We start from the raw sequence: 24,568 nt of genomic DNA on the forward strand, positions 1-24,568 counted from the left end.
ATTTCCTGGCACTATTGTGCGATATTGACAAAAACGGACACGAGGCCTGGATTTGGGATAATTAAAGAAATAAGGTATGTTATATACAATTAGCTATTCAAATGCCAAGACCAAAAAAAACTCATGTTGGAAATCTTTTTAAAGTAAAAGGAGAGCTGAAATTTTAAAAAGTACCACTACACAGAAATAGAGTAGATTAACAGCTAGTATTAATGAAGTATTTATGATTTATTTCAGATTCAAACTAGATGAGTGATGAACATAAATAGCTAATAGGCAGATGTGACATGTTTCAGATTTTATTTATAACTTAATTGGATGAGATCCATCTCCTCAGTCTCGCTTCATTTTCCTTAGCTATAAAATTATTTCACCTTCTTGGCCTGGGGTCAGGAGCAAATTAATACGCAAGCTAAAAAGAGCTATGAATGAAGATGCATGATGATGTACCAAATGCATGAGATCTTTTCTCCTTGAAACAAAGACCCTCAGGCCTCCATTGTACTTTTATTTGAAGATAATATTTGGGACAATTGTCCAAAGGGGCCGGTACTTCCCAATTTAATCTGAGGTCATACTGGAACAAGCAACAAAACAGTATTTGGAATCTCAGTTTCTCAGCCTTATCATCAAGACTCACTGCCTCCCATCATCAATATTTATTGAGCATTTACAGTGTACTAGGCACAATAAACATACAGAAAACATTGTCCTTGCTCTTGAGGAGCTTACATTCTAAAAGAAAAAAAAAAATACACCTCTTTTAAAATGGTATTTTTGTTTGGTGTTTTCTGCAAGGTACTGAGGAAATAGGGTGAGCTTTGGGTATAACTTAGCCCCATCATTATTTAGAGAATAGAGGAGGAGAAAGGATTTAAGGGCAGACGACGACGGACCATTCAGGATAGGTAGGGCTTACGGGGAGATTAACACAATCTCATCAACTAAGGAGATTTGCTGTAGTAAAAGGATGAAGGAAGTAGTTTGTGGGATGCAAGCAAAGGAAGCAGGGTCTCTTAGACATTGAGTGGAGCCAGAAAGATCATGCGGCCTTTTCCCAAGTACATGGCCACCAAGTAGAAATGGTTGGTGACAAGACAGAAGGCTAAAAAAGGAAGGTAATCCTGTGCACCTGACAAATAGAATAAAAGGATCAAAACTGAAGGCAGGCTCTAAGAATATCAAGAAATTTTTAAAAACCAAAAGTGATTTGGAAGCACAAAACTTGCAGTTAATGCTACCCAATGTCACAATGAGCCAAGAACATTGTGGCTTCCTACATCGGAAAATGCCATATACCAAAATTTAAATGGAACACATTACTTTTTTCTGTTCAATCTCCCTCCAAAAATAGAAACTAGTTTTTTTGAGAGGGGAAAGAGGAGAGAATGGGTCATGGTTGGCAAGAGTAGTAGTTATATTAGTAGTATGTTTGTCATTATGATAAACTCTGTATTTAAACTTGGTAAAAGCCCATTAGCTGCCAAGAGGGAATAAGGAATAAATTTCCAAAAATGTACAATTTCCTTTAGAGAAGTTTCAGAACCAAAAAACTAATTTACATGAAAAGCTATAGAGAAAGTAGTTGAAAAGTCCATTCATAAAACTTTTATTCCACTTACATCAACTTAATACATGTTTTTAACAATTATGCTTGGATTGTTCATGAAAATTTCATAAGACATTAAACAAAGCTAGCCATCATCTCAAGTTATTTCCCTGTTAACTATTTTTACAGCACATGCATGTTATGCAAGTATCAAAAAAAAAAAAAAAATCACAAAAGCAAAAAACCTAAAAAAAAGTTAAATATATGGGTTTTTTGTTTTACTGCTGTGCTTGATATACATGATGTAATGGATATCAAGCAATTCATTTTTACTGCATCTTTACTTGTACATTTGTTCTTAGGTTGCCTAAAATATTTAAATACAAATAAAATGAGTGTAGCAAAAATAATGAAAGCAAACAGCAGGTAACTTTACAAATAATGGAATGTGAACCGTTTCTGCCCTTCTCCAGAGTAAATTGGGTCACAACTTTGTCTAAAGGAACACGTCTGCAGCTGTAGTCAAAGGTGTGCACACTGAGATTGTGTATTCCATAGATAAACATGGTTCAACATGTACTATCCATGGGATATCTATTTCTACCACAGCCTTATTAGTGCTCCAAACCTTAAAGTACCCACAATAACTACACATGTGACTGGAACCAATTATCCCTTTATCCCCCACCAGGACAAACCAATATGTAGGCAGTTTTCTTTGCTTAGACATGGAAGCAGTTTTAACACTGGCCCTTGTGTAGCCACAATGTACCAAAAGTACTACGCCAAACATTTATAACTTGTATAAAAATTCCACATCCCCATATTGGCCATCTCAAGGTGAAAACAAGTAACTCGCTAAATATTAACTGGCTCTACTCCCCTAATATTAAACATAAACCAAATGGGAAATATAGAAATTCAAATAGAAGTAACATAAACCTGTCATAAATCGTAAACAAAAAACTATTTGTGGGACAGCATGAATGACAAATGGTCTACTGTGTAAATTTCAGAATGAGGCAGACAAAAGTTGGAAGGCCGGTTAATTTTCCCCTCCTTCTCCTGCTTCAGCTTCGTCTCCTTGGGTATCCGATGTCCACAACTGTTAAGAGAAGGAAAGATTTTTCATTTTCAAAAAAAAAAACAGAAAATTTTTCATATATATGCCAAGGTACCAGAATGTAAACATGGTTTTAGTTGGATGTCTTTCTTAAAAAGATACCAGCATTGAAGATAACTCAAATACAAAACACCTCAAGGCATTTATTTCCCTCTAACCATTTTCTAAGCTTAGTAAGTATACAGCAGAGTCATCTTCAAATAACAAAAGTCAGATATAGGAAACTCTTATTCATAGAAAGTGAAGAGAAAACAGAAGAAACCATAAAGATAAATATTACAAAAGACAAAGTATCAACTGCTGTCAGAATATAACATTGTCCTGAAGAGCCCCAACGGGAGAGATGTGATATACTAACAGAGTGCAACTAAAGCAGAATCATCTAACTTGACCCTTGACTAGGAGCTAAGGTTGAATGCTCTACCCTGGCAGAGGTGAGACTAAAACTCTCATTCCAAAAAAGAACCTCCAACACGCCATGAAATTCAAAAGCCAGCATCAACTCTGAGTTAAACCACAACTTTAGCTTTTCTGACATTTTAACTTAGAAAAACGTACTTTCGTGAGTTTATATAGCTCAAAATTAAAGACTGAACACAAAATAAGGTAAGAACCAAATCTTTTAAGAGATCAAAAAAAAAGTTTTTTGTCCCATAGTGGTAGGATAATTCTATTATTAATTTTTTTTCATTAATGTTAGTTTTTGAACAGATTAAAAAATGTAGGTTAAAAAACTTGAAAAGTGCTTACCTTCAGCTGATTCAATATACAAAAAGGTTTTGCCACTATATAAAAACTTTAAAAAGTAATTATAAAAGGACGGATTCAAAATGATCTTAAATTTTTTGTTGCTTATTCACAGAAAAATGAGAAAAAAAAAAAAAACTCCTCCTAATTTTCTATCTCCCAAAATTATCATTAAACACTTCTCCCCAATTGAAAAAAAAATCCAGACTCATTGCCACTGAGGTGATTCCCACTCACAGCGACCCTACAGGACAGAGTAGAACTGCCCCACAGGGTTTCCAAAGAGCGGCTGGGGGATTCAAACTGCCAACCTTTTGGTTAGCAGCCAAATTCTTAACCACTGTGCCACCAGGGATCTGATCATTATTAACCAAATATATCTCTGTCCTGGAAGGGAGACTTCTCGCAAGGTCACAGTGCTACCCAAATGATCTCTCTGAGCCTGTGTGCTTTTGTTAGACGAGGAGATTTATACCACAAGATGAAATCGTCTCTAATGTCTCTTTTCTAGTTCCAGTCTTCAAAGATTCTTGAATCTCCCACATAAACACATAAAAGTTTGATATAAGATACTTCTCTTCCCAGGTTTATGTGTTGCTAATACTGTTCAAACAGATTTAGACTCAAATACTGTGGTAAGTTTTGGCAAAATTTTTCCACTTCGATAAATGATCCAATCAACCTATAATGATAACAGCTGGTACTACTAGGGCTCAGAAGGCACATGAACATATAATGATAGAGCAGAACCAGAACCTTGATTTTCCTCTTACTCAGACTCAGCTGTGACAGTATACTTTTCATTAATACCATGTTATATTAAAACCAAAACTCAACTGGCAGTTAAATCAGGCCCCCTTGAAAAGCGATGACAACACAATACAGTAACTAGGTTCCAAGCTCCACCTTTCAGAATGACAAACTACCTCATCGCTGCAAATCAGTGAAAAAAAAAAAAATTCTTAATATTAAAATTACTGAATGGAAGTGCTTCTTTCATTTGATATAGATAAAAAGAGCCTTTCATTCTTTTTAAGGAACTGTAGCTTATCCTCTTGCCTAAAACAAAACTCTTAACGTTTGTAGACAGAAACCAATTATACTTTCTTAAAATTTTTTTAATATAAACAATTATGCAATACTGCTCAAAAAACTCATTCACTGAGAATATTCAGCACTAGAATGTAGAACTGGTTTGTAGAAAATAGGCAGCAGACTAGAATAAAACTGAAACATATATAAATAACAATCCTGAGTCCCAAAAGAGAAATGGCTCTAAACTAACAGAAGCCAGTAAAAGCTAGGCTATAAGCTCCTAGAGCATGGATCTCCAACTCCTGGATTTCTATCTGACACATAGCAAATACTTGGTAATTCTTTCACTTAAGCCTAAAAACTTTAAATTTAATATTTAATCCGTAAGGAGAAGAATGGGAAAACTCTAAGGGCGAAGGAGACTCAACCCATTGCTATGTGTGGACCTTATTTGGCTTCTAATTCAAATACACTGTTAAGAAAAGAAGGGGAGAGATAATTGGATTTGAACACTATTTAGATGTTTAATGTTATAAAGAGATTATTGTTGATTTCTTTACTGTGATCATGGCATTATGGTTCTTCTTTTTAATCTGGAGTATATACATGAAGGACAATTATGACATTCCGTAATAAGTCTTTTTTTTTAGTAAAAGACTAGGCCAAAAAAGATTTCCATTTGGATTCTGTGGAGTATCTGAAAAATTCTAGTTGAAGTTATTAATGCCTTACACGTCTATATGCCACCACCCATCTGGCAGTTTGTCATACTGTGGCAACCTGCATGTTGCTGTAATGCTGAAAGCTATGCCACAGGTATTTCAAATACCAGAAGGGTGACCCAGGACAGGTTTCAGCGGAGCTTCCAGACTTAAGACAGACTTGAAAGATGACAGGCCTGGAGATCTACTTCTGAAAATTAGTCAATGAAAATGTTAAGGATCACAACAGAACACTGTCCACCTCTCTTGCCTTGGGTTCGTCATCAGATGAGATCAACCGCTAGTGGAGGACATGGGAGGCCCTCAGGTGAGGTGGAATGACAAAACAGCTGCAGTGATGGACTCGAGCATGCTGGCGACTGTGAGGATGACACAGAACTGGGCAAGTCTGTCCCTATGAATTACATGGGCTCAACAACAGCTGTCTATTTCGATATAAATAAGGAGGGAACTTTATGGACAAAAAACCTTATGTACCTTTTTAAATGGAATTTAAATACAGTCTCAGAATACACTTTTGATCCCTAAAAACTCAACTCTTCTGTGACTAAAATGGAAAAAAAAATATTATCACTTAGATTGAAATGTGAAATAAATGGTCTATGTGATTAGGCTTGTAACTAATTAAAGTGTCCTTGGTTTAATACTCCAGTTTCTGTAAGGTAGTTTTGCTCACAGTTTTAACAGCAGACAGGATATTTAATAAAAGAGACTGGAAATATTCTTTTTAATTATCTATAAAACATAATCTCTTAAACCTCATTAACCAAATCTTATAGAAGTTACATATGATTCTCATGAATACTGCCTCAAATTCAGAGACCAATTTTAAATAGTGGCCTAAGAGTTCAATATACTCTAGTTAGCTCCATGGAACAATGCTTAAAAGACAATTAAAATCTGGACCTTAAATTGCATAAAACCCAAAGTAACTGCTAATATAGATAAATCATGTTAGACATGTTAGATATAAAACATTACTGAGTTACTCTCATGTCTTTAGTAACATCTTAGAGTTAAGTATCTTCAGTTTTAAGTGCGTATTTTAAACACTTTAATAAAACCATTAATGATGCTGTTATGGACTTACTGTCAAGTTGTCTCTCAGTAACTGCATTATTAGCGTGCTGTCTTTGTATGACTCTTCACTTAATGTATCAAGTTCAGCGATGGCTTCATCAAAAGCCTATGATAAAAAAGTATATTTTAGTGCTCAAATAATGAGGATTATTAAATTTTCACAAAACAGGTAAAATACATACTGTCTTTGCGAGAGAGCAGGCTTTCTCCGGGGAGTTCAGAATCTCATAATAGAACACAGAGAAGTTAAGGGCCAGACCCAATCTGATAGGATGCGTTGGTTGCATTTCCTTTTTGCTGATCTCAAAAGCTTCTTGGTATGCTTGTTGCGACTGATCCACAATCCCTGGAAAATAAAACACACCAAAATGTACTGATGAACCTTGCACTTCATCTTCATCCATCAACGCAAACCTTTAATAGCCAACATATCTTCTGAAATATTAAACTGGTAACACCCTTCAGCAACAACAACGAAAAAAAAAAAATAGGGAGCTCCTCCTGGAATATCACACTAGCCACTGGCCATGTCAAGATAAAAACAACTTTGTAATCATCTCAGCATTATTACATTTTTAAAAAGTTTGCCCTGCTCTATAGCTTTGTTGTGACCACTATTTCTTAAAACGGCGTGGAAACATTCCTTGCACAAAACTATCTTTTCAGAAAGCATACATTTTAGAACATCGTATTAGGTAAAATAGATAAATATTCTTGGGACTAGAAAAAAATATTTAAGAACATTACAGCTTATTCAGTGTTATGAGCATTTTAATAACAAAAAATATGCTTCAGATACAGACTTCATAGAGTCTTATTTTATACAAATTCAATGAAAGAGACTTATAAAACAGCATACCTTTCTTGTCATCACCAGCAGCAACCTCAGCCAAGTAACGGTAGTAGTCTCCTTTCATTTTCAAATAGAAGACTTTGCTCTCTGCTTGTGAAGCGTTGGGGATCAAGAACTTTTCCAAAAGAGACTTAGGAGGAAAAGAAAGAGTAATAAATTTAAAACAATTTGCACTTCTTAAGATCACTCTATAGACTAAAAGTTTTAAAATGTTAATATCCTGGTATTGCCTGTCAATAGTACAATTTTAAGTGCAGAAGGCACATGACTTTGTGGTTTAGAAGCAAAACGCCTGGGTAGAAATATTTAAAATACCCATGCCAGAGGTATGTATTTCAACTACCAGCAGGGTCACCCAGGACAGGTTTCAGCAAGGGTTCAGTTTATTATTTAAGGATGATACATTTGAGTATTAATCCTTGCCAATGTTATTTACATGCTGATAAAACCTACATGTTTCCCCATGAATGTGAAGCACAATCTCTTATTTAGGAACATGTTCTAACAAGCTGGCAAACTTTCCATTTAAATGTAGACCTGACATTAGAATGGGAAAGAGAAGAGAACACAAAAGATCAACCTTCTGGATTCTCTGGAGTAGTATTACTGAAGCAGAAACCAATACTGTAATAGATACTACCACAGGCTGTGTCAGAGAAAGGAGAACAAAACTATTTAAGTTCATATAACACAATCCAAGTTATACTTACAATAGGTAAAAAGCCGCTCAAAGTCTAAGTTTTACCTTTTTTTCTAACTAAATTAAAATAGTGGTATGATTATGAGAATTACAGATCTGAATAATAGACCTTTCATTTCAGTATAGTGATTTTTAACTAATAAAGACACATGTTTACAGATTACCTGAGACAAGAAATAAAATTAGGACTTCATCCTATAATTCTATTCAAAATCCTAAAAAATGTAAACTAAATTAAATCCTAACATGCTAATAATTATATTGTACAACTGAAGCAGAAAGTGAGACCACTGTTTGTTATCCACATAGTTTTCACCTTAGTGTATGGAGGAGGGAAGAAGGGATAATTTTTTTTTTTTAAAGGGAGAAAAAGATAAAGAAAAAACTAGTAGTAGAACTAGGCAAAGTTAAAAACAAAATAAAAACAAAAACCACTCCCTTTTTCTTAAGCATACTCTGGAAATCAAGGTAAAGTCAACTGTGCAACTGGGTTGAGCCCCAAATAAATCAATCCTTTCAAGGAAAAAATATCTAATTCTTGGTCTCTATTCTGAAGGCAGTCACACAGTACTTTGGTGTATATATACACACACACACATATACGTAAACCTGTTGCCATTGAGTCGATTCCGACTCATAGTGACCCTATAGAACAGAGCAGAACTGCCTTCCATGCTGTTTCCAAGTAGCAAGCGGACTTAACACTTAACCACTGTGCCACCAGGGCTCCACATACACATTTATATGTACGTGTATATATACAAACATATATATCACCTACCTACATGCAAAATATAGTTTGAAAATGCTTTTAAATTAACTTAATTTTTAAATTACCTCTAACGGCCAAGTTGTATTGGAGGTGTGAAAAGCCAACCTGAAATGATTTGAAATGGCTTGTGATTATTCTAATCAACATTTGTAACTACAGGCCTGAAATCAGAAGGAGCACTTTGGTCAGGATAACAAAATTTTTATTACATCACACCCATACCTTCATACTCAAAGACCTGCCAAATGAAAAAAACATTCTGTACTTTGAACCCCATACTATTCTACAAACACTTATGGTTGCTCTTTGGGGACACACCCCAAACAGCAAAAGACAGTTAAACAGTAGGTGGGGTTTTTTTGTTTTTCACTTAGAAAAGTGACCAGGCTTTTTCCACTTCTATGCATTACTCATTAAACTTTGGGAAATAGCATAACACAGCAGTTTTGAAGTCAGTATGGGTTTAAACTGTGGTACTCCACATTGTGTGACCTACTTAATCTTAGTGATTCAGTTGTCTTCTCATCTGTATGGTAGGGATTAGAACACACACCTCTGAAAGCTGAGAGAAAATGCAGTGTTCTGTTCAAACGACTGCCTCTTGATCCATGTATAGATCCATGTACTTTCTACAGACCACTTAATCTGATCTTTCCATAACACTGTCTGTGAGGTAGAAACAAATTATCCTCATCTTATAGAGGACAATGAGGCACGGCAATGGAACATAACTTACTCAAAACCACAGCTACCTTGTGGAGGAGCCCTCATGGCACAGTGGTTAAGAGCTGGGTTGCTAACCAAAAGACTGGCAGTTTGACTCTACCAGCCGCTCCTTGGCAACACTATGGGGCAATTCTACTCTGTCCTACAGGGTTGTTATGAGTCAGAATAGACTCGATGGCAACGGGTATCTTGTGAAACTGAAACTTAAACTAGGCAATGTGACCTGTACTCCTAACATTTATGCTACAATTTCTCTGCCTCAATACTGACATGACTGTGAAAAAGGATGTGATCCCATAACACATTAATACAATTAGGAATCTAAATTAAGGAAAAAGATTCAGTTCTGTACTGTGCCAATGAGATCAAATATAGAATGTGATTTTTTTTTAAATTGTGCCTTAGGTAAATGTTTACAGAGCATTAGTTTTCCATTCATTAATTTATACAGATTGTGCCATGAGATAGGTTGCACTCCTAGCAATGTGTCAGCACCCTCCCCATTACCACCCTGAGTTTGTCTGGTTTTCCTGCCCCTTCCCTGAATTCTCATCTTTGCTTTTGGGTGTATGTTGCCCTTTTGGTCTCAAACAGATGGCTGTTCTAAGAACCACTTTCCTCAAGGTGTTATCGTTTAGTTTACAGGTCTATAATTTGGCTGAAAGGTCATCTCCAGAAATGGCTTCAGTTCCTAGTTAGAAGGGTTTCTAAGGACTCTTGTCTCAGGGGTTTCTCTAGTCTCTCTCAGACCAGAAAATCTGGTCTTTTATGAATTTTGCTCTACCTGTTTTTTCCCCTACTCTGATCAGGATCTTCTATTGTGTCCCTGGTCAGAGCAGCTGGTAGCAGTTAACTGTGTACCATCTAGTCCTTCTGGGCTCAGGCTGGTGGAGGCTCTGGTTCCTGTCGTCCCTTAGTCCTTTGGACTAATTGTTTCCTTGAGTCTTTAGTTTTCTTCACTCTCCTTTGCTTCAGATGGAAAGAGACCAACAGTTGTACCTTAGATGGCTGCTTGTAAGCTTTTAAGATCCAAATGCTACTCACCAAAGTAGGATGTACAATGTTTTCTTTATGAACTGTTATTATGCCAATTGACCTAGATGTGCCCCGAGACTATGGTCCTTAGCCTTCAAGCCCAGTGCCATCCTGTGAGGTTTCTGGTTACGGTTAGGTTGTTTCCTATGACTACACCCATGCAGTCTATTATATATGTGAATATACATGCAGCACGTATGAATACATATGTAGAAATATCCATAGCCCAACCTATATATGCATGTGGGTATACTACATATCTACCTATGTATCCACTCATTATCACTGCTGTTGCAGGATTGTGTATGTTATATAGTATTTACCCTCATTGCCTTTTATTCTTGTGTACCTCTCAGCATCTTCCCTTGCCTTGGTTAAGCTGTGATTTCCGCCATACTGTGTACTGCTTTTCCCTTCACCAAAGTTAACATGTGTCTACTCTCTAGTGATTTTCCTTCCCTCCTCCTCCCGTCCCTGGTAACCACCAAAAAAGTCTGTGTAAACCTAGACTATTTATAATACTGGTCTTATACAACATTTGTCCTTTTGTGATTGACTATTTCACTCAGCATAACGTCCTCCAGATTTATACATGTTGTGAGATGTTTTGCAGATTCATCAGTTTATCGTTGCACAGTATTCCATTGTGTATATGTACATTTTGCTTATCCATCCATCTAATGGGCACTTCGATTCTATCTTTTTGCTATTGTGAATAGTGCTGCAATGAACACGGGTGTGCACGTCTACTGTCACTGCTATTATTTTCCTAGAATATATACCTAGGAGTAAGATTGCTGGATCAATGTACCATACCACTTTCCATAGTAGTTATACCACTTTAAATTCCCACCAGCAGCGTGTAAGAGCACCAGTCTCCCCACAATATTGCCAATATTTGTTGTCTTCTTTTTTGATCAGTGCCATCACTGCTGGTGTGAGATGGTGTCTCATTGTAGTTTTGATTTGCATTTCTCTAACGGCTAATGATTATAAGCATCTCTTCAATGTGTTTGTTATGCACCTGGAATATCTTCTTTGGTGAGGCATCTGTTTATATCCTTTGCCCATTTTTTCACTGGCTTATCTTTTCATTGCTGAAGCACCGAAGTCCTCTATAAATTATAGAGATTAGACCCTTGTTGAATATGTCATAGCTAAAAGATTTTTCTGCAGTCTGGAGGTTCTCTTTTTAATCTCGATGAATATTAGGTGTTTAATTTCTAGGAGATCTAGTTTACCTTCCGCTATTTGTGTATTTTTAGTTATGTCGGATATTCTATTTGTCATATATTAAGGCCTCTAGTGTTGTTCCTATTTTTCTTCCATGAACTTTATAGTTTTGGGTTTTACATTTAGGTCTTTCATCCATTTTGAGTTAGTTTTTGTGTATGGTGTGAGGTATGCTTCTTCTTTCATTTTTTTGCAAATGGATATCCAATTTTGCTAGCACCATTTGTTAGAAAGACTCTCTCTTCCCCATTTGATGGACTTCAACCCTCTGTCGAAGATCAGTTGTCCATAAGTGGATGAATTTACTTCTGGCTTCTCGATTCTGTCCCATTGGTCTACATGTCTGTTGTTGTTCCGCTACGAGGCTGTTCTGACTACCATGGCTGTACAAAAGGTTCTGAAATCAGGGAGTTTGAGGCCTCCTACTTTGTTCTTCATCAATAATGCTTTGCTTATCTGGGGCCTCTATCCCTTTCCATTTGAAGTTGGTGACTAGTTTTTCCATCTCATTAAAGACTAATGTTGGAATTTGGATTGGGGTTGCATTATATTTGTAGACCACTTTATGTAGTACTGACATCTTCACAACGTTGTCTTCCTATCCATGATCATGATATGTTTTTCCATTTATGTAGGTCTCTTTTGGTTTCTTGCAGTAGTGTTTTGTAGTTTTCTTTGTGTAAATCTTCTATTATCTCTAGTTAGATCAATTCCTAAGTATTTCCTCGTTTGGGGGCTACTGTAAATGGTATTGTTTTCCTGATTTCATTTTCCGAGTTCTCGCTGGTGCAGAGGAATCCAACTGATTTTTGTATGTTGATCTCGTACCCTGCCATTTTGCTCAATTCTTCTATTAGTTCCAGTAGATTTCCTGTGGAGTCTGTAGGATTTTCTATGCATGTGGTCATGTCATCTACGAATAGGGATACTATTTGTATGCCCTTTATTGCCCTTTCTGGCCTTACTGCTCTAGCTAAGACTTCCAGTACAATATTGAATAAGAGCAATGATAAAGGGCATCCTTGTCTGGTGTCTCTTCCAAAGGGAATGCTTTCAGACTCTCTCTCTTGAGAATAATGGTGGCAGTTGGTTTAATACACATGCCCTTAATTACGCTGAAGGATTTCCCTTTCTATTCCAATTTTGTTGAGAGTTTTAATCAAGAACAGGCGTTGGACTTTATCAAATAGCTTTTCTGCATCAACTGAAATGATCATGTGATTCTTGTTCTTTGTTTTATATATGTGGTTGGTTACATTGATCATGACTTTCTAATGTTGAACCATCTTTACAAACCTGGTATAAATTCCCCTTGGTCATGATGTATTATTTTCCTGTTATGCTGTTGTATTTTATTGGCTGCAATTTTGTTGAGAATCCTTGCTAAACTATATTGTTTCTTTAAAAATGTATCAAGACAGACATTAACAAAAACTACAGAATATACAGGACAGCAAGTAGAAACCGTTAAGGAAACTAGAAATTGTCATGCGTATTAAAGGAAGCAATCAGAGATTTAGGTATGACATGGCAATGCCTCCAGAAGACAAGACCAGTGCTAATTTACCAAGAGGCAGATTCCTGTTCAATATGAGAAAAAAACATTAGAGCGGTCCAAAATTGGAACAGGCCACTTAGACAGCAAGCTTCACTATTCTTACAGAGGTTTAAAGAACTGGAGGATCACTTGGGTATTTGCAAACTGGATTCCTAAATCTCATGTGGTCTCTTTCAATTATAATGGAAAACAGAGTTCACTGAATTAATTCTAACAAAAAAGCAATTGTGTTAATTTGTCAAAATGACCAAAGAATAATAAAAGTTAAACTTTCCAGATTTGGAAGCTAGAATAGAGTGGCAAATGTAGGGAAAAGAGAAGGAAGAGTGGGAACAAAGGAAAAAAGAAAGCAGCTCCTATCAGAAAGCAGCGGTGGCAGGCAAAGCAAGCAGAGTAGAAGATGGGAGGAAAAGACTGATAGCAGCCATTTTTATAGTACACAAAAAAATTCAGAGAATATCCCAGGTTAGAGATACAATGAAACCTCCTACACTCTGTTCAACTACTGTAGTACAATGAAAGCAGTAACGATTCTGGGACATTTCAAGAACCTGAATTAAAAAGGGGGTGAGTACAGCATTATATAAGTAAAGTAAAGTAGACCACGAGTCATAACTTGAACTGTAAAAGTAGGGTTAGGCTGACTACTGATGTACCTGCCACATGTAAAATTCATACAAAACAGTAAATCGACTTTCTTACCTAAATGCAATTTACAACAGAAAGATTTTCAGCTCAAACAAAATTTAACTGAGAACTTCTTACACTCAAACAGTAAACTGAGGCTACAATGTTAAGCCATATAAATCTTGAAATACGTTTGATCGAGAAATTCACAACTCATTTTTTCGTTTTTATTACACTTTTAAAATGTTTTTTTTTTTTTACTAAAATTTATTTCAAAATACATACATGCTTTTATTTTTTCTCCCAGTTAACTTTTATTTGCAGCACTGGTGGGGCGATAGTTAAGAACCTGACTGCTGACCAGAAAGAAGGTCAGAAGTTCGAATTCACTAGCTACTCCTTGGGAATTCTATGCGGCCACTGTCTTTTAAAGATACCATGGCCAGCATTTTAAAAAATACCTAGGATTAATTTGCTGAATTCTGCTTAATGCACATTCTGACTTTATATAGTAGTCACCCTAATAATTTTAAGTGGAATACGAAGTCTTAAATGTACTCAGCAGTAGGATACCACCAGAGTAAATCAGAATCTTATTTCCTCAATATTGGAACACAAGCACATTTCTAATCCCTCTCAGTAAATGGTTCATAATCCTGAGCTAAACACATGATACGGTTCTGAAAGAGGGCACTAAACCACCTAATCAATGGATGAATTATGTTGAATTTGAGATCTTGGAGATAAGAGCTTTTTTTCCCCTCTTTACTGTAACAATTACCTCATAAGTTGTGAAAACACTTAAGAAATGTGAGATCAAGTTCCATTTTTCTCCCCCGCAAGCCAGTCAGTTTATCCAGAACAGGATATATTAATAGTTTCTAACACATGCCTTAATCCAAAAACATCAATGCTTTGACTTCAGAGTCCATTAAAATTAAGGAATTATATAAACTACTAACTGAAAGGCTGCTTCAGTTTAAATCGCAGTTCACTGTGTCACTCTGGACAAAGTACCAAAATCTCCCTGGGCCTCAGGTTTGTCATCTTAAAAAGGGTAATCTAAGTAGTAGGCAACACACAGGGTTTGTTGTGAGGATGACTTGAATTAAATATACACAAAGCATTTACAATAGTCGGCACATAGTAAGCAACAAAAAAACCCACTGCCGTCCAGTCCATTCCGACTCATAGCGACCCTATAGGACTGAGTAGAACTGCCCCATAGTTTCCAAGGAGTGCCTGGCGGATTCGAACTGCCGACCTTTTGGCTAGGAGCCATAGCACTTAACCACTATGCCACTAGGGTTTCCAGGAAGCAACAGAGAAGTGTTAATTACCATCCTTTTGGAAGGTGCTGTTGCATCAATTCTGACTCATAGCGACCCCATGTGACAAACCAGAACTGCCACTGGGTTTCCTAGACTGTAATATTTACAGGAGCAGATCACCACGTCTTTCTCCTGTGGAGCCGCTGGATGGCTTCGAACTGCTGACCTCTCAGTTAGCAGCCAAGCTCTTAACCACAGTGCCACCAAGGCTCCCTTTTGGAGGGGGTACAACAATTTAATCTGAACCACATACCCTAACCAACTACAGTACTCTGTAAGCTAATCAGGCAAATTATCACAAGAACATGTCTATACTACAGTAACTTTAAAATGACATTTCAATCAACCAGTCAAACCCACCCAGAAATCTACCTTAATTCTGCGTCTTGCTCTTATGTGAGCTCGGTTTCTACATTTAAAAAATGCCACCTTGCTAAAAAAAAAAAAAAAAGGCCACCTTATTTCAACTGTGGTACTTGTTCTCTCTAAAACAGATACACTTTCTAGAAAAAAACCTAGAGTTTAGTATCAATGAATGCTGCATTATTTATAGTCGAAAACTTTTTGGTCAAGACTCCTTTTTAAGCCCTTAAAAATTACTGAGGACCCAAAGGGCTTTTGTTTACATGGATTATATCCATCAATATTTACCATATCAGAAATGAAAACTAAAAGCAAAAAAAAATTCATTCTAAAAAAATGTCTGGTACATATTAACAACTTTTTGTTGAAAAATAACTACTTTCCAAAACAAAAATATTTGATGAGAAAAGTGGCATTGTTTTAAATGTTTGAAAATATCATTAATGCCTGACGATAGCTAGACTCTTGTAGCTTCTTCTGCATCCATTTAATCTGTCGTGATGTTTTCGTTGATGTGAAGAAAACGCAGTCTCACAATGTTATGTTAGCTGTGAAGATCACGGAATTGAATCTAAGTTGTCCAAAAGTCTCCCTTTTACTTAAAAGTCAAATTTTATCTTTAGCCACAAAGACTACCATTTTTCCCTTGAATCAACAGGTTCACTTCATTCATTTTCAAGACAATGTCTGACAAATACCAAGTCTGAATAACCACGGCATGTCTGTTGTTCTTTAAAGTAAAAAGGGTACTCCGTTAAAAGAAACTGGCAATTCAAACCAGTTTCTGGGAGAAAACCATTGTACTTCCCATTTTGCCATACAGAATAAACACGTCTATGTAAAGGCTGATTAATAATTTTATGGCCTCAAGGACATTTTTAAGTAAAACTAGACTTTTGTTTTAAAATACAAGTGTGTGGTACAGAATACAATTACTAGCAGAGTCTGGTACACCTGTCGTTGGTGCTAAGGTGTCAGTAGTTTAGCCACTGTTGCTCTTGCATCATTAGTGCTGATGTCAACAATGACACTGTAGTCACAAAAAGTTCTGACCTCATGGATCCCCTAAAAAGACTCCCAGGGGTTAACAGATCACACTTTTGATAACTGTAATCTGTGCCTAATATCATTCACTTTTCAATACCTAGTTCTAATCCTACGCTCTCCTTGAAGCTTTCTCCCCAACTATTCAGCTTCACCTATGTTTTCTGTACCTCTCTACGACGGAAACCCTGGCGATGGTAACTACGGCTGCTAACCGAAAGGTCAGTGGTTCAAATCCACCAGCTGCTCCTTGGAAACTCTATGCGACAGTTCTACTCTGTCCTACAGGGTCGCTATGAGTTGGAATCGACTCAACGGCAACGGGTTTGGTTTTTTTGGGTTTTAGTGTCTAATACAGCGTCCTCAGGTGGCACAAAACAGTTAAACACTCGGCTGCTAACAGAAAGGTTGCAGATTTGAATCCACCCAGACGCACCCTGGAAAAAAGGCCTGGCAACTTACTTTAGAAAAATCAGCAATTGAAAACCTTGCAGAACACACTTTTGTTCGGACATATATGGGGTCCCCACGAATCAAAATTGTTTTTTGTTTTGAAGTATCGAATGCAGAGTTTTTGTTTTTTAAAGGAAATATCCTAATTTGTCAATAAGAAACTGGCTAACCAAATTTCACACCATTTAACAGAATACTACAAAGACATTAAGATGATGATATGGAATGAAGCATACAATATACATCAAAAGGAGAGAGGAGGAGCTTACAGAACAGTATGTACAGGATCCTAGTAGTCTATATTCCTCAAAGATAGAATTACCTCACAGCCACAGTAAATTTCCAAAAGGATATATAAAAGACCAACAGACACTAGCTCTGAGGAGTAGGGTAAGGTCAAAATAGTTTCATTTTTCGTTTTATATCCTATATTATCTGAATTATTTTCCAGGGCAAATGTAATTTAAAATAAAATTCAATTATAGTTTCAGACCTGGTTTTGAGAATTATACAGCAGTTATATAACATATTAACATTTGGCATATCTAGGTAAAAGATATACAGGAACTCTTTTTATTTTTCTAAATCTGAAATTATTTCAAAATGAAGAATTAAAAAAAAGTTATAACTCATCGAAACGACAACTACCATACGTTAAAAAAAAAAGGTGAAAACCAGACTCTATTTCCCCTTCAGTAATGTAATATTAAAATTATTATAAAAATCTTAAAGAGAAATCTTTTTTAACAACGACTATTTCTAGATGATAGGATTACCAGTGCATTTCGCTCTGCTTCCTTGTACCCTTTTTGTGCTCATCTGTTTTCTTTTATCACCTTTGTATTTGGAACAGAAATGGCACAAACACAGTGATGTACTTGTAAAGAAAAATAAGGAGTGTGGGTGAGGTTCTCTTAGAGAATATGCCACTAACTGGTCACAGAATTAAATTTAATTTCCACGAAGATAATTATACTTAAAATGTCATTAAAAATCTGTTACTGTTAAGTCGATTCCGACTCACAGCAACCCTACAGGACAGAGTATAACTGCCCCCCAGGATTTCCAAGGCTATAATCTCTACAGAAGCAGACTGCCACGCCTTTCTACTGAGAAGTGGCTAGTGAGTTCCAACCACCAACCTTTTGGTTAGCAGCCAGGCACTTTAACTACTGCACCATTAAGGCTCCTTAAAATGTCACTAGCCCAGAGTAAATTACCAGCCCAGAATATCAAAGCAAAAGAACAAACTGCTAATGAGAAACTTATGGACTGCAATTTTAAAATAAAGCTGGGTAACAGTCTCCTTTGACTTCACCTCATCAAATACATAGCTGGGAGAATGATCAAGCCTCCATAACCTGTTCCAATTTTAGACTGTATACTAGTATGGCTTTCTTCCACGAACACAAATGAAGAGAGATGTTAGGAAGGTATGACATCCTTACTTTTATACAAATCATGCACAAAAAATGCATGTGATTAAAACGGAGAAAGTGGCAAGAAACTAAGGGATGGGGCCCTCAAATATAATTCTCATTAAAATTTAAGACCTAAAATGAATCTGGAAGGCATTATGCTGAGTGAAATAAGTCAGCGGCAAAAGGACAAATATTGTATAAGACCACTATTATAAGAACTCAAGAAATAATTTAAACACAGAAGAGAATATTTTTTGGTGGTTATGAGAGGGGAGAGGGAGGGAGAGCTACTAGATAGTAAATAAGAACTATTTTAGGTGAAGGGAAAGACAACACAATACAGGAGAGATCAGCACAACTGGACTATACCAAAAGCAAAGAAGTTTCCTGAATAAACTGAACGCTTTGAAGGCCAGCGTAGCAGGGTAGGAAGTTTGGGGACCATGGTTTCAGGAGGCATCTAAGTCAACTGGCATAATAAAATCTATTAAGAAAACATTCTGCATCCCACTTTGAAGAGTGGCATCTGGGGTCTTAAAAGCTAGCAAGCGGCCACTTAAGATGCGTCAATTGCTCCCAACCCACCTGGAGCAAAGGAGAATGAAGAACACCAAAGACACAGGGTAATTATGAGCCCAAGAGACAGAAAGGGCCACATAAAGCAGAGACTACATTAGCCTGAGACCAGAAGAACTAGATGGTACCCCAGCTACAACCAATGACTGCCCTGACAGGGAACACAACAGAGAACCCCTGAGGGAGCAGGAGAGAAGTGGGATGCAGACCCCAAATTCTCGTAAAAAGGCCAGGCTTAATGGTCTGACTGAGACTAGAATGATCCCGGAGGTCATGCTCCCCAGACCTTCTGTTAGCCCAAGACAGGAACCATTCCTAAAGCTAACTCTTCAGACAGGGATTGGGCTGGACTATGGGATAGACAATGATACTGGTGAAGAATGAGCTTCTTGGATCAAGCAGACACATGAGACTACGTTGGCATCTACTGTCTGAAGTGGAGATGAGAGGTTCAGAGGCTGGCTGAACGCACGCACACGTAGAGGAAGAGTAGAGGGAAGGCGTGGGCTGTTTCATTACAGAGAGAGCAATTAGGAGTACATAGCAAGGTGTTCATAAGTTTTTGTATGATAGCCCAACTTGATTTCTTTCACTTAAAGCATAATAAAAACTATAATATATATATATACAACCTAAAATATAATCTAAATACATCCATAACTCAAGACGTTTTTTAATGAAATTAAAGTGGTGATTTGCCCCACACACATTCTGACAACCCCCATCCCTCCTAAACACCAAAATGAGTAACAGTAAACATTACTTTTTTTTTTACTATTATTGCACACTCTAAAATACATTTATTTTTTAACAGAGCAATCTATGCTTTTCTGTATTTAACATATTCCTTATAGGCTGCTGTGAATCAGAACTGACTCAATGGTAACAAATTTATTTATTATACTTTAAATGAAGGTTTACAAAACAAACTAGTTTCTCATTAAACAGTTGGTACACATATTGTTTTATGATATTAGTTAACAACCCCATGACACATCAACCCTCTCCTTTCTCAACCCTCTCCTTTCTATTGCCAACTCTCCTGTCCCCTCCTGCCTTCTAGTCCTTGCCCCTGGGTTGGTGTGTCCCTTTAGTCTTGTTTTGTTTTATGGGCCTGTCAAATCTTTGGCTGAAGGGTGAACCTCATGGGTGACTTCATTACTGAGCTTAAACAGTGCCCGGGGGGCCGTACTCTCGGGCTTTCTCCAGTCTCTGTCAGGCCAGTAAGTCTGGTCCTTTTAAGTTAGAATTTTGTTCTACATTTTTTTTTTCCAGGTCTGTCCAGGACCCTCTGTTGTGATCCCTGTCACAGCAGTCACGGGTGGTAGCCAGGCACCATCTAGTTGTACCGGACTCAGTCTGGTGGAGGCCGTGGTAGATGTGGCCCATTAGTCCTTTGGACTAATCTTTCCCTTGTATTAAAATCCCGTTTTAAACTACAAATAAGGTAGTACTACATAAGAGACAGGAAATGGTCATGTTCACTATATGACCTAATGTAAACCACTGAACCTCTAAGCTTCAGTTTTTTGCTCTATTAAAAAATGAGAGGTGGGCTGATTTCTAGAACAGTCCTAAAATTCAATGATTCTATAAAATTCAACTCCCAATTTATTATTCAATCCAAAAAAAAAGAAATACCACTTTTAATAACAAATAATTAAAATATTAATAACATGTTTTAATAACATATACTCACTAATAAAAAATAATTTAATACCAACTCTTCAGCAAAATATAATGTACGAGTTCACATTTCTAGTCCTGTATGATCTTTTGTGTAGACATAAGGCATGTGTTTAATTTTCCCAGAAATTTTACTTTATTCTGTAAAGTCACTGAGCATTTTATCACTCCTAGATCTCTTAACATTCTAAAAAGGAAATAGGCAAAGCAGCCACTAATTTGTTTTAATAAAAAATAGGGGTCCACCAATTTGGAAATTAGCCTCTTACTCCCCCTTGTGGCTAGAGTGGCCTTTTTTTTCCTCTTTGAATATAAACTTCCTCAGTGGTTTTTTTTTTTTTTTTTTCAGTTGCTTCCAGTCAACCAATTAGGAAAGTGCTCCATCAAGTATTATAATGGTATCAAGAGCTAATTTAGTAGGTATTTTCAGACATTTTGACTTTAAATTTTTACCATTCTGTGTAATATTGGCCTAACAGAGTAAAATTCTAAGTTGGAAACCAGGATAGAGGTTGCTTAACTTCAATGATAGAAAATTAAGGATGAATGAATGACAGATTATATCCAGGTCACTCAACTGAATGTGTTTCTCAGTAATAGATGCCAAATCTTCCCAAATTAACTTTCTTAAATCAACAAGGAACCATAAAACAAAGGTATATTAAAAAATGTTAAGGCCAGCCTAAATTTTATTCTAATCCCTGTTACAAGAGTAGTTGAAAGACAGTCCAAAGGACTAATGGACCACATCTACTATGGCCTCCACCAAACTGAGTCCAGTGCAGCTAGATGGTGCCCAGTTACCACCCCTGACTGCTCTGACAAGGATCACAATAGAGGGTCCCCGACAGAGGTGGAGAAAAATGTAGGAAAAAAATTCTAACTCAAAAAGAATGGCCAAACTTGCTGGCCTGACAGAGACTAGGACACCCTTTCAGCTCAGTAATGACGTCACTCCTGAGGTTCACCCTTCAGTCAAAGATTAGACAGGCCTATAAAACAAAACTAAGGGGGCACACCAGCCCAGGGGCAAGGACTAGATGGCAGGAGGGAACAGTAAAGCTGGTAACAGGGAACCCAAGATTGAGAAGGGAGAGTGTTGCCATGTGGTGGGGTTGCTAACCAATGTCGTAAAATAATGTGTGTACTGTTTAATGAGAAACTGGTTTGCTCTGTACACATCTAATGTACAACAAAAAAGAGAAAGAAACTTTTTTTTACAGCATTTTTAACTAGTACACGCACATTGTGTATTTGTGTCTAAACTCTGTAGTGCAACTAAAAAGGTTAAATTTGGGAACAAGGCCAGTTTTTCCGTATTCAACTAACATGCAATACCGTACATTCTCTCTCACTTGCTCCCTTGTATTATCTGTGTACGTATCTTTTTTCCCCTCTAGGTTGTCAGAATTTTTTAATAGCAGGGGCAATACATTTCTTCTTTGCTCCTAGCATGTAACACAGGGCTTATAAAACGGTAAGTAGTGTTTAAAGAGTTTAGCAATTTATTAAATCCTCTTAAAATTTACTCTCAAAATAATTAAACCAAGATGTACTGAAGTAATATCAGAGATACAAAAGAAAATAAACAATATTTTGTTACCACCATGGGGGTGTGTTAATTCAATAAATCCTCAAAACAATCTTTATGAGGTAGATACTATTATCGTTCCTATTTTGAATATCTGAAAACAGACTCACAGAGAGATATAACTTGCCCAAAAGTCATACAATGGGTCCATAATTCAAACCCAAGAAGTAATGCACAGCTTGTGCTAAGTTGTACCAGCATTCTAGAGTAAGGCAGTACTTTAGTTTCCTTTACTGTGTGAGCGTATTCATTACGTATTATCCTTATGGTCCACATTAAAGAAACAGTCTGATGATAACTCCCTGTATCAGATAGGAACAATCAGAAGGGAAAATCATTACTCTTAAACAGCATGTAATGAACAGCACAATCACTTTGAGATGACACGTTTCCAAACATCTTCCAAACACAGTATTAAAGTACTGATGAAACTGTTGAACTGAAAACTTGCATGTTCTACGCATACTACAGCCTACTAATACAACATTGCCCTCAAATGTCATTCCATAGAATCGCATTCTAAGTAATGAGTTTTGAGTAGGATTTTTATCAAGTGACCCTGAATTGAATGTGGTCCAAATAGATTCTATGTCATTCTAAACTCTGGGAAATGGTGTTTCTTCTCAGAAAGGAAAAAAAAAAAAAGGTATTTACTGACGATGTGCTGGCAGTTCCTGATGGGGAGTTGTGTTTGTTGTGTTTTAAGGAGGAAAAAAAAAAAAAAAAAAAAAAACCACCGTATTTATGGGCTATGAACAGGCAGTTCACAAGTCTTGGACCAACAGAAGAAATAAGTATGGCTCTCTAAGAAACGCATGTGTAATTAATCATTTAGATGAGAAACACTCAACTCACTACTGAGTTCCTTGGTAATGTGACCTATTTTTAAAAACCCTTAGGTCCTAAAACCTGTCTGCAAGTTGGAAACTAATCCTCACTTAAAAATGTTTCTAAGTTCTCTAATTATGTTCCAATTACACTCAAATAATCGAAATTCTAGTACAAAAAAAAAAAAAATTGGGCACTCCTTGCAAATTAAATGCAGGGATAATAATTAAGTCTTATTTTGGTCTACTTAACTTTATAGATTAACATTTGGCTGACAGTCCTTAGATTCTTACCTCGCATTCTACCTGTGGTTATCATTGAAAGCATCTGTCTTATTTGAGAGAAGACTCACAACAATAAATCAAAAGAAGTCCACAAAAGCTCGTATGCTGAAACTTTTTAGTAATCTATTCCAACGCATGTAAACAAATGTACATGTGGCACATAAGAGGATCATGCTGATAACAAATCAGCTACACTCACCCAGATGGCTTTGTTGCCCAAAGGTCTACACTGTAAGAAGAGGATGTTAATTGAAAAAAAAAAAAAAAAATTAGCCAAAATATAGGACTCTATTCTACACTGATGCCCGTGGATGGCGGAAATGGTTTGTGACTGCTAACCTAAAGGTTAGCAGTACTGTGGAAGAAAAGCCTAGAGATCACCTTCCAGGATTACGGCCAAGAAAACCCTAAGTAGAAGTTCTACTCTGTAACGTAAGGGGTCACCATGAGTAGTAAGTGACTTGACAGCAATGGGTTTATTCATTACATTATTACTAAAAAAACATTATTGCAGAAAATACAAAAACTAAATCAATGACAATTACTGCTGCACAGTAATTTTCAAGTTTTTCATCATACAGGGAATTACTGACTAGAGAACATGTAGAGAATGAATGATCACTGCTCAAAGGTATACAGTAGGAACTGTTCAGACATGGTGGCTAAGTACACCATTCTTTCCAGGCCAGATTCACATTTGCGCCACCTAAAAACATAAACATATACTAAATACCACAAACATCAATGGTCCTGTTTTCAAGGAGAATGAAAAAATGGAGTCAAACCTCTTAAGCTGAAAATTACTTAGACACCAAGTTTAAAATAAATTCTAAATTAGGGTAATGAAGCAGAAACCCTCAGGCCATAAAGATGGGAATTTGCAATGCCTTAGACCTGGGACAGTAAGAGTCAAAAGCTTTGTATGGCGGATTTTGGCAAAGAACAAGCAAATAGAATGAAAGTAGTGTGTTAGAAAGATTAAGGATGAAAACTGTATGCAGTGTACAGCCCAGAAAGGAACAATAAAGGTGTCAAGTGAGAGACCACCAGCAACAGGAAGTTATGCTGAAGTTTAGCTTTTGTCCATTTAAATTAAATTTATGCTTATTCTATAAGGATAAATTTATTCTACAAGTGGGAGAGTAAGGGTAAAACTACTGCTGGTACACAGATACTACCCACGATAGTGTACCATAGAAATGAATATGACAATGAATTTAATTGGGAACCT

At 36.7% G+C, this 24,568-nt stretch overlaps 1 protein-coding gene across 2 annotated transcripts in view; it reads right to left on the minus strand.

The window, feature by feature from the left end:
- Positions 1–283: 283 nt before the first annotated feature.
- Positions 284–24,568, minus strand: part of YWHAZ (tyrosine 3-monooxygenase/tryptophan 5-monooxygenase activation protein zeta) — a 34,978-nt gene continuing 10,693 nt past the window's right edge. For both annotated transcript variants that reach the window (XM_010588433.3, XM_023545918.2), the window contains exons 3-6: positions 7,116–7,239; positions 6,439–6,602; positions 6,267–6,362; positions 284–2,654 (exon numbers count right to left, since the gene is read on the minus strand). In XM_010588433.3, coding sequence (XP_010586735.1) covers positions 2,595–2,654; positions 6,267–6,362; positions 6,439–6,602; positions 7,116–7,239 — 444 coding nt within the window. In that variant the 3' untranslated portion in view covers positions 284–2,594. The remainder of the gene's footprint in view (positions 2,655–6,266; positions 6,363–6,438; positions 6,603–7,115; positions 7,240–24,568) is intronic.

Source organism: Loxodonta africana, chromosome 14 (assembly GCF_030014295.1).
Source record: "Loxodonta africana isolate mLoxAfr1 chromosome 14, mLoxAfr1.hap2, whole genome shotgun sequence".
Taxonomy (NCBI): domain Eukaryota; kingdom Metazoa; phylum Chordata; class Mammalia; order Proboscidea; family Elephantidae; genus Loxodonta; species Loxodonta africana.